The sequence below is a fragment of the Leptodactylus fuscus genome, chromosome 6 (assembly GCF_031893055.1).
Source record: "Leptodactylus fuscus isolate aLepFus1 chromosome 6, aLepFus1.hap2, whole genome shotgun sequence".
NCBI lineage: Eukaryota > Metazoa > Chordata > Amphibia > Anura > Leptodactylidae > Leptodactylus > Leptodactylus fuscus.
This window is the reverse complement of record NC_134270.1, coordinates 129,514,990-129,526,056: the sequence shown is the minus strand read 5'-3', so window position 1 is coordinate 129,526,056 and position 11,067 is coordinate 129,514,990. Positions and strand designations below refer to the sequence as shown.

The following is an 11,067-nucleotide window of genomic DNA, read 5'->3' as shown; positions in this document are numbered from 1 at the left end:
TACTATAGTTACCTATGATGATAGAAGTCCCTGACTCCCATAGGGACGCAGCATTGTTTACACACTGGACACTACTTTGCTCATTCTGTATAATTTTTTTGTTGTTGCATATATGGGTACTGCAGCGATGTTCCATTCAATTCTAGGAGCACTGCTGTAGTACCCAAAACTGCTGCTATTAAGCGAGTGAAAGGTTGCTAATCCAGGAAAAAGGGTAATATCTGCTGGGGTCCTAACAGACACTCAGTTTTAGGTGTAATCAGTACAATACAGGTCTATGTAGACTACTAGCGGATTCCGCCTCAGGAAATCAATACAAGTGAATAGGAGGCAGAAAAACCACTAGCGGGTGTTTTTTTTTTTTTGCCAAAAACCGCATCACGGTTTTTTAAGGTCCATTCGCTGTGCTGGAGGGAAAACCGCCTGGCGCTCCAAAAACCGCCTCAATGTCAAAAACCGCTTCCTAATTCCTGAAGCGGGATTTTTTTCCGGACCAAATTCCACCACACCCTATTCACGTGTGAACTAGCCCTAAGACTGGTATATCAAACCCCAGTCTTTGTAAACTGTCCTGCAGAATCCCTCTCCTTTCAGCAGTTCGCAAAGGTTGAAAGCTGCAGCAATAATTGACATAATATAAAAAAGTTTTACAAGCTGCATACGGGTGAGATTTTGTAAAATCTCATTCACTATTCTACTATATCGCTACAGTATATTGCAACAGTTTAGCCACTATAAAGTCCATAGCCACTACTCCTTAGTAAGTACTTTCCATATGAACTTCAGCTTAAAAGGGTCAGCAAAGTTTAAAGAAAAAGGCTAGTCCTTAAATGTCAGCTGGTGTTCCCTTCCCATGTCACCTGTTTGATAAACATGGCTCACACTGCCCCGAAAGAATACTCATATACCAGGTTTCATAGTAGCTGTCAGGACCACGCATTGATCAGCTGTACGGGCAAGCCTCCGGATTGTATACAGTGGACAGAGCTTGAATCAGAAGGTGCCATCCAATGTATAGCAGCAACGTAGGAGTACCGCAGCTCTGTTCCCATTCACTTGCACAAAAGGCCCCTACTGATCTGATCTAGCATCCGAAATCTCACAGACCTGCACAAACCCTTTAAACACATCTAACAGTAAATAAAAGACATACCAGATCTGAGTATATATTTTCCTTTTTTAATTTAAAAAAAAAAAAGACATTGATCATTCCAGAGGTCCAGTCAACAAAAAGTTAATCCATACGAGCCTTCAGTGTCCGGGTGGTAATTTTATCCTTTTCTCTGAAAAGACAACAGTTTACAATTTCACTGCTGGGTTCAAGTCTCATGCATATCACAAGAGATTCAGCGAAATACAAAGCCCTCCCGACAGCTGCCGCTGACCAATTAATCTAGTTTACCATCTGCCACGTCTTCCCTGACCATCGCAGCAGCCTTCATTATGGTTACACTACAAATGATTTAATGCAGAGGATTCCAAGCTGCTTAGAGGAAAATCCAGGCATGTAAACTCAGAGTCAAACCATCAAATTACACGCTGAAAATTAGCCTGCAAGATGATAGCGTCAACTAGATGGATTCCCCTCCCCAAACTATGACACATTCTCTCTATGGTAAATAGGGGATACAGAACTTGGTTTTTACTTACATGATGTGTACAACCACACCCATTCCTGATACGGCATCTCTATCCACAGCATTAAGCATGGCCTGGGAAATGGTCTCAAACAAGTCTTCTGGCTCCTTTATGGGAAGAAGAGGCAAAAAAAGAAGCAAAGGTCGTGAGGAAACGATGAATGTTTGTTTAACCCCTAAATGAGGGTATCAGGGTGAATAGATCTATCTGAATAATCTGACTGATCAACTCAATACTGCTCAATGTCCCTATTAAATTGCAGTGAGAGCTCCGCTGTGTTGCTCTGCACCAGGCAGTTTAAAGAAGATTCCCAGGATCAGGATACGCTATCAATGTCAGATGAGTGGTGAAGCCCTGTGTAGCCCGGTGTCAGGCCTGTCCTTCTCCTAGTGGATGGATATCGGTACCGAAACTAAAGACACATATATCTCTGGCACACAGGTGCAATCCAGCAAAGCTGACAGTGGGCTGAATTCAGCAGAATGTAATACCGCCAATCTCTGAAGACACAAAAGGTTCTCTAACACTAACAGGAAATAACGCTTTGGAATAATATTGCGGCTTCAAATAAATGATGTACAATAATGTGTAAAAAAACAAAGGCACCAATAAGAACCACAACGCATCATGCAAAAATAGAAAAAATAGAAGCCCTTAGATGGCAGTCTCAGCAAAACAATGGAATTAGCTTTTTTTTCCATCCACTGAAAAATGTAACGTCCCATAAAAAACAAGCTCTCTTTGCAATGGGGTAAGCAAAAAAATAAAATAAATTGGGGGAATTAGTAACTAGACTCTCTGAGTTGGTGGAGTCAGGCAAGGCAGTGTGATTCAGAGGTCCTATTAGAAGTGAACAGATTCAGAATCACACCCACTTGTTTGCTTCTGCCCAGGGCAGCCCTCCTGGGCCTATACATCAGGCATTTCAAACTCAGGGTACCCCAAGGGCTACATGAGTAACAAGAAGTTGTTGCAAGGGCCGCACACAGCAGCTAATGGCTAGGGCCTAGGGGACTGATCACTAATACCATGCATCGCAAAAATCTGGCATTTCTATTACAGGCTACATAGAGTAGCCTACAATAGAAAGTATAGAATGACAGGCTGGAGCCTCACAAGGCTCCCGGCTGCCATAAAAATGCACGCAGGCCCCAAATCTTGCTCCGGGTGCCTGCGATTGCCGGTAAAATGGCACCTCAGTTAAAGCTGGCAGACACCATTATTGTGTTGGAGTGCTGGGGGGCTTCTGGACGTCTGGCCCTTCCTTGGGCCTGAGGACTGTTTTTTCCTACCCACTTGCAATTCTTGCACTTGGGGGTTAATAGGAGCACTACAGACTGTAATGCTCCAATTAACCCCCAAGTGAAAGAATCACAAGGTGGGTGGGAAAAAAGAAAAAACAGTCCTCAAGCCCAAGGAAGGGCCAGACAGACATCAAAAAGCCCCCCTCCCCCAGCACCCCAACCCCCCCATCATCATAAATCTAGTATTTATCCCCTATCCATAGGATAGGGATTAAATACTTGAAAAATCACAATTTCGTCTGCAGAAGCTTACCTGCTTCTGCTCTTCAGCAGGCACACGTCGGGTGCGGGCCTGATTACGTGGCCACGTCACCCGGCGTGTGGGGAGGAGGGGGCGGGGAGGAGGGGGTGGAGCGGAGCAGGCAGAGAGCAGAGCAGAGTAGGCGGAGAGCAGGCAGGGAGACCTGCTCTCTGCGAAGGGTGAGGGGCGGCCGCTGGAGCAGCGCTGCGTCCAGCAGGGCCGCCCCAATCCATTGCTCACTTTCCAAGTGCTGATCGTGAGTTTTGTACATCTGCGGCCCGCACAAAAGTTTGAGACTTTTGTGCGGGCCGCAGATATGCCTGTAAAGGGCCGCATGCGGCCCGCATGTTTGACATGCCTGCTATACATCATGTCAGGTATCAATACTAACAGCATCTATTGTTCAGTAGTGGTGGGGGCTAGAGAAAAGATTCCAACTGTATCAGAATCAGTGGAGCTGTGTCTATTAAAGCGCGAAAAGAGCTCGATCTAGCGGAAGTTGTGTAAGGTCCTCTTTTTTTTTTTTTTTTGCTCAATTCTAATTTTTATTGAAGACTTTTAGATTAAAATATACACGGGAAAAATGGAAACCCTGTGCTACAACATGCAGCAAAACAGTTCAACAAAGCAAAATACTTTTAAAAACATGAAAAACAAAGATGCAACAAGAAACAGCGTAAGGTCCTCTTTAAGGCCTTGCCTGCCTGGTCAATGCGTGGTTAAAGCAGTTACTTCATCTGTCCATGTTAAAGGCAGTTATCTCCCTCTGGGTTATATCTAGACTGGACTCACAAAGAGTGGCTGCAATCTGAATGGGGATTTCCAACTAATCTACTCAAGCCCTATCAGATTGGTTGTGGTCCAGCAGATGGGAATCCAGGTAAATACAAGAACGTCCTTGTTCATATATCTGTATACAGCACAGAGTCAACTGTACCAATGCTTTACAAAATGTACTAAATCTGCCAATTGTGTCAAATGGATAGCTTCTCGTGTAAGTAAAAGGGGGCAGATTAGTGTCAGTCCATTGGGAGTTAATAAAGAAAGGACTGGACAAGCTAAATAAGGATGAAAACCCTAAAACTATTACCTTGTTCTCTTCATTGTTGCCACATATAGATGTAAGAGTGAAAAAGTAGCATCCAAGCAAACTTGGGCAGTGCAATGAACAAAATCCATTCAATTATTTCACCATTTCCCTCAATAGGGATTCTGATTTTCATCAGAACTGTGAAATCGAGGTTCGCCCTTCTTTGTCCTCCCACACAAACTATGATGAAGAGTTTCTTCACTGTAGTCAATAGTTGGGTGGTAAGACAAGAAGCCTGCATCCAATATGTCTGACTTTCTCACTCTGCCAGCTCACTGGCCTTGTTTAGTCTATCCAAGCAAACACATGGATTTAAATCAACAATTCAACAGAATTGAGATTTTATATTTAGGCAAAATCAGCCAGCCCTACACCATACTCACCAGATCTGGTTCCCACAGAGACTCACACATGCCATACATCTGCTCTGAACATGTACCACTCACGACGAAGTCTTCAGTCACCATGGAACATCCAATAAGGTCCAGGGAGCAAATAAATGGCTCAAAGGTCTTGGGGTCCAGTCCGGCAATGACTGGTTCAACATAGTAAGGGCCAAACCTAACAGAAAAACACAAATATATCATTAGATATGCTATGCCCAAGTTTCTAATGCTTTATTTTTTTACAAAAATACGAACATAATACATTTGGCACAAAGCTGGTTCAGGGTCAAATTGAGTCATATATGCAGCATTAAAGAGGAACAATCCTCACCACTGCCAAGTCAGCTCTTTGCATCATTTAGGGTAAGTTCACATGGAGGAATTGCTGCAGATTTGGGGGCGGATTCTGCCTCCCATTTTATTCAATGGGAGACAGAGACTGCATAAAAAAAAATAAAAAAAAATGTCCTGCTCAATCTTGCCATGGAGCCTGCAGCTCATTTAGCCTCTTCATTTTTCCCTGTGTGAACAGTCCCTTAGGCTGCGTTCATCTTGATGCTTGGTCAGTGTGTGTGCCAGATTTACTGGCCTGATGGTGTGCTGCCTTATAACATATATATCTATTACTATGTGGGGAGATGCACACCTAGTATTATAGTTATAATGCTAGCAGTCTGTGAGATGTACTGTCCTGTACTGTAATCACTACGGAACGGTATTTAGTGGGGAGACAAGACCATTAGTATCACAGATAACTACAATGCTAGAAGTCTATCTCCCCATATAGTGTTTCACAGCCAAAACTTGGTTGTGTGAAAGTAGCTTTACCCCTGGTTCACATTAGCGTATGTATTCCGTCTGGAAGGAGACCACATGAGGACCCCCCAGACAGAATACAAGCAAATTTGCAAGCGCTGTGCTGTAAAAGCACACGGATCCCATAGACTACAATGAATGATTCATGCGGGAAGTGCACAGCAAGCACACGGACCCCATTATAGTCTATGGGGTCCGTGTGCTTTTACAGCACAGCGCTTGCAAATGTGCTTGTATTCCATGCGGACTCCCCCGGACGGAACACATGCGCTAATGTGAACCAGGCTTTGGACTATTTAGTCTAAATTTACACCACCTGCTAATTGGCTTACTTTGCGCAAAAATTATGTGGCTAGGTTTTAGTATAAATTAGTGCGTCTTAAGCCACACTGCTTTTCTGGCGTGCCACAAAAGTATCTTATACATATACAGTGGGGAAAAAAAAGTATTTAGTCAGTCACCAATAGTGCAAGTTCCACCACTTAAAAAGATGAGAGGCGTCTGTAATTTACATCATAGGTAGACCTCAACTATGAGAGACAAAATGAGAAAACAAATCCAGAAAATCACATTGTCTGATTTTGTAAGAATTTATTTGCAAATTATGGTGGAAAATAAGTATTTGGTCACCTACAAACAATCAAGATTTCTGGCTCTCACAGACCTGTAACTTCTTCTTTAAGAGTCTCCTCTTTCCTCCACTCATTACCTGTAGTAATGGCACCTGTTTAAACTTGTTATCAGTATAAAAGACACCTGTGCACACCCTCAAACAGCCAGACTCCAAACTCCACTATGGTGAAGACCAAAGAGCTGTCAAAGGACACCAGAAACAAAATTGTAGCCCTGCACCAGGCTGGGAAGACTGAATCTGCAATAGGCAACCAGCTTGGATTGAAGAAATCAACTGTGGGAGCAATAATTAGAAAATGGAAGACATACAAGACCACTGATAATCTCCCTCGATCTGGGGCTCCACGCAAAATCTCACCCCGTGGGGTCAAAATGATTACAAGAACGGTGAGCAAAAATCCCAGAACCATGCGGGGGGACCTAGTGAATGAACTGCAGAGAGCTGGGACCAATGTAACAAAGCCTACCAACAGTAACACACTACGCCGCCAGGGACTCAGATCCTGCAGCGCCAGACGTGTCCCACTGCTTAAGCCAGTACATGTCCGGGCCCATCTGAAGTTTGCTAGAGAGCATTTGGATGATCCAGAAGAGTATTGGGAGAATGTCCTATGGTCTGATGAAACCAAACTGGAACTGTTTGGTAGAAACACAACTTTTCGTGTTTGGAGGAAAAAGAATACGGAGTTGCATCCATCAAACACCATACCTACTGTAAAGCATGGGGGTGGAAACATCATGCTTTGGGGCTGTTTCTCTGCAAAGGGGCCAGGACGACTGATCCGGGCACATGAAAGAATGAATGGGGCCATGTATCGTGAGATTTTGAGTGCAAACCTCCTTCCATCAGCAAGGGCATTGAAGATGAAACGTGGCTGGGTCTTTCAACATGACAATGATCCAAAGCACACCGCCAGGACAACGAAGGAGTGGCTTTGTAAGAAGCATTTCAAGGTCCTGGAGTGGCCTAGCCAGTCTCCAGATCTCAACCCTATAGAAAACCTTTGGAGGGAGTTGAAAGTCCGTGTTGCCAAGCGACAGCCCCAAAACATCACTGCTCTAGAGGAGATCTGCATGGAGGAATGGGCCAACATACCAACAACAGTGTGTGCCAACCTTGTGAAGACTTACAGAAAACGTTTGACCTCTGTCATTGCCAACAAAGGATATATAACAAAGTATTGAGATGAAATTTTGTTACTGACCAAATACTTATTTTCCACCATAATTTGCAAATAAATTCTTACAAAATCAGACAATGTGATTTTCTGGATTTGTTTTCTCATTTTGTCTCTCATAGTTGAGGTCTACCTATGATGTAAATTACAGACGCCTCTCATCTTTTTAAGTGGTGGAACTTGCACTATTGGTGACTGACTAAATACTTTTTTGCCCCACTGTAGTTTGTACATGTGAAGAACCTTGTTACATGCAACATAAGGATTAAAATCCACTTATTACAACTGATGTTTTCTTTTTTCCTTGACAAAACAAAAAAAAAACAAAAAACAAGTTTCCTTTATACTGAAACAAGCCTCTTACCTTCTCTCATACAACAAATTAGAGACCATGCTCATGAAAGTCTTAGGTTTAATCTGACGTCCTTCCTTTAGCTCATACAGATTCAGTCTGAACTTCAGGCGCTGGGACCTGTATAAGAGAGGATATTTATATCATATTATACAGCTGCACATAAATATCCTAATCCTGACTGTTTTCAACCAGTGATATCTCTAGAAATAATATAATGCAACCGTGATGTCATATCAAAGAAGACAATCTCCTCTTTCATATGACATCAAAAGCAAGTTTATTCATTTTACAATGTCAGAGATATAACAGTTTGAAGTAACCCTCCCCCATGTTCTCTATGTTTTGCACAGCCTGTACTCCATACACATTTACTTAGTGAGAGGCAGGAACAGCAAGGGAAAGAATAAAGAAATGGAGGATTTCAAAGAAATAATAAAAAAATTTGTGAATAAAGTATATTAAAGCCACAAATACTGCCAGAAAATCAAAAGTTGCCCGAAAAGTTTAGTTACACTTTAACAATTATACTTTTGTAAATTCTGGCTGATATAGCATAGTACAGAAAAAGAATAATCACACTGGTTGGTCCCTCTCTTGGCATCGCATAGACTGGGATATGTCATCACAAGCCGCTCTTGTGGCATCTAGAGAATAAGAAGCCTGTACACAATGCTGCACTGCACATGCGCAGGATGCTGCCGGAGCTGGCTTGTTAGAATGTATCCCAGCCTTAGGCAGACCAGTCAAGCCAGGAGGCCACTGTGACTCTTCAGAGGAGCAGCAGAATGAAGGTTTGCAGTGTGATGCCTTAAAATGTATCTATCTAAATCTATTATGTTCTACTGGCCAGAATATACAAGGGCATCAATGTCATTCTATTACATCCTAGTAATAGTCTGGAGGTGATTTGAGGGAGTGTGTATCTACTGTTATCTATGGGGTGTGCTTACTACTGCAGTACTGAAATAAAGAGGGCGGAGTTGCAATACCAGACAAATCCACAGGCGCAGGTGGCACCATGACTGGGTAAAATACAATCCCTTTTTTTTACTATTCTCAGACATGTAATAAAATACTGACTCTCAAGAAGCACCAGTGAAAATAGAGCAACTAATAATCTCATGTAAACAGAACGCAAACCGTACACTGTCTGCACATCAGTTGCTAGTCCGGCCAATCCGATATACAAGCGGTCTCCCATGGGAAAGATTTTCTGGAAGTCAGTTGTTACCATCTGGGCTTGGACTCCAAAGCGTCTATCTGCAGCAATGGCCACGCAGTTCTTCCCTCTCATGGCCATGACGGCCCCACCGTTGTATGACATAATAGACTGCAAGAGATTAAGAAAACTAATTCAGGTACTATTATGATCCGAAATCTTTGCCTAACAGTGTTTTCGACTTAAAGGGAGTTTCCCTATTACCACTGAAGTCATTGGATGACACAGATTTGTGACTGAGAAATGACATATCACTTTGGAGGATAGACCTGAATTTTATTACATTTGGCAGTGAGGTTTGGAAAGGGGAGCACAAAGAGATAAACAAAGGGAGTGTGGGGATCATAAAGCAGCCATGTAATGTGCAATCTCCATAAGAAATCCTGCTTTTCTTTTTCATTTTAGGAACTCAAGCTGTGACCAGTCCATTGAAAGACTTACATCCAATCGACTCATTATGGTGTCCATTAATTTACCAAGAAAAAAAGAAGCATATGTAAAGGGGTTGTTCAGCCCCACAACAATTTTTAATACTGATGACACAGGATAGGATGGTATGTGGTCTGTGAGGGTCCAACACCCAAACCTCGCATAGATCAGCTGTTCCAGCAGTGTCTGGGCACCGGACGCTGCTGTAGTGGACAGGGAGCATGTGCCAACGGTTCCTATTAAAGTAATAGGGGTGGAGCTGCACTACTTCCAAAACACCGCTATGTAGTTGACAGTTGCCCCTATTATTTGTATTAGAGAGCCTTCATGCGAAACCTGTCAACTGATGTAGCTCCCGGCACCCAGCAGAACAGCTGATCTATGCAGGTTCTGGGTGTTGGACCCCCACAGACCACATACTGATTACTTATTCTGTGGCAAATATGATGGAATCTGCAATATATGCTCCAAGCAAAGATGTGAACAGAGACTATGGCCCCTTGCAGATGATCATGGACGAGTTCAGTTTGCTAACCAAGGTTTTTCCTGGATATCACACTGACCCATTCATTTCTATAGGCCCAAAGACGTGACTGTGTAATATACGGATCAATGTGCCGCAAAGCTCTGGATAGATCTTATTCCTGTCCGGTTTTGCTGCTGTGCTTCTGCAGCTCCTTTTGAACGAATGGGGCCACAGAAACCCTGCCAGTGCACAGGCAGCCATCTGCAAGGAGCCTAAGGGTCAGTGCACACAGAGTTTTTGGCGCTGATTTTGACGCTGAATCCGCCTCAAAATCAGCCTCCAAAAAAAAAAAGCCGCCAATAGGGGGTTGACCGCCAGCAAGCCAGTTTCCCTGGGGTTTAGGATGGAAACCCCTGACTGGACAGTAGCGGTAGTGTGAACGCTTCCTAAGCATCGCAATGCGACACCATTCACCAATATCAGTGAAGAAATCTTGAGGGGGATCTTCACCCGCATATTGGACATCGCAGACAAAATCACTGTGTAACCCTCGCCTAAAGGATTGCGCCCGTCTGAGCTTTAGTGTGTAGACTGGTCAGACACCATACACATCATGTCACACATTCACCTAATATGCTATATACCCTTGTATACGCCATAAGTGTAAGTGGAAACATAAATGTGTCAGTAAAGCTGTGATGTGATTGATGGGGGGGGGGTGACTTTTCTGGGCCTCCTGTCTCTAATGCCATTGAAGATCACTACAGTTAGTCTCGCCGCAGCCTAAAATAGCTGATAATAGGGAATAATTGTCTGAATCTGACAGCAGTGACATACTACTGACACCTCTATAACGTCTAGTGCCTCTTCCATACTCCCATGTGACGTTTGCTGAGTAACTGCCCGGTACAAGGTTGCCCGCCATGCTTCTACTGAGCTTATACGCCTTTATAGTAACACATTCTGGCCCCACAGCTCTTCCCCCCGGTTCCCCGGCCTCTCACCATCTTGACTCCGGTACGTTTTCTTCTCGCTATTCAAAACCGAAAGCGGCACCCGGTTCCTGCACTGCTGCGCGTAAGATACGCCCACTTACTGCTGATAGGCGGCTTCGCCAGACATTCCGTACTCTGATTGGCTTGAAGACCTGTCAGTCACCTACGATTGGTTGAAGTGCCTGAAGGGGGCGGGAATAAATAAAATAAGCGAAGTCATAGAGTGCCGCATTGCGTGATGGGTATCCGGAGGACCGGAAAGCGAACAAGTGCATTGTGGGAACAAGTAGATAAAGAGCGGCGGAAATAAAAGCATG

The 11,067-nt window shown here is 43.7% G+C and overlaps 1 protein-coding gene across 1 annotated transcript; it reads right to left on the bottom strand.

Moving 5' to 3' along the window:
• Positions 1-1,159: 1,159 nt before the first annotated feature.
• Positions 1,160-10,866, bottom strand: PSMB3 (proteasome 20S subunit beta 3). Its single transcript, XM_075278390.1, has 6 exons — positions 10,760-10,866; positions 8,787-8,971; positions 7,651-7,758; positions 4,657-4,834; positions 1,651-1,745; positions 1,160-1,283 (listed from the first exon to the last, which is right to left on the bottom strand). Exons 1-6 carry the CDS (start codon positions 10,760-10,762, stop codon positions 1,235-1,237), a joined length of 618 nt encoding a protein of 205 aa, XP_075134491.1. The 5' UTR covers positions 10,763-10,866; the 3' UTR covers positions 1,160-1,234.
• Positions 10,867-11,067: the final 201 nt, after the last annotated feature.

What these genes read in the sequence shown, in the direction of transcription:
- PSMB3 (XM_075278390.1), bottom strand. An exon ending in AATTTGTTGTATGAGAGAAG is followed by an intron (nt 4,835 to 7,650) that starts GTAAGAGGCTTG and finishes TTTTTCTGTTAG; the next exon opens with GTTTGGCCCTTACTATGTTG. An exon ending in CTCTGTGGGAACCAGATCTG is followed by an intron (nt 1,746 to 4,656) that starts GTGAGTATGGTG and finishes CTTCCCATAAAG; the next exon opens with GAGCCAGAAGACTTGTTTGA.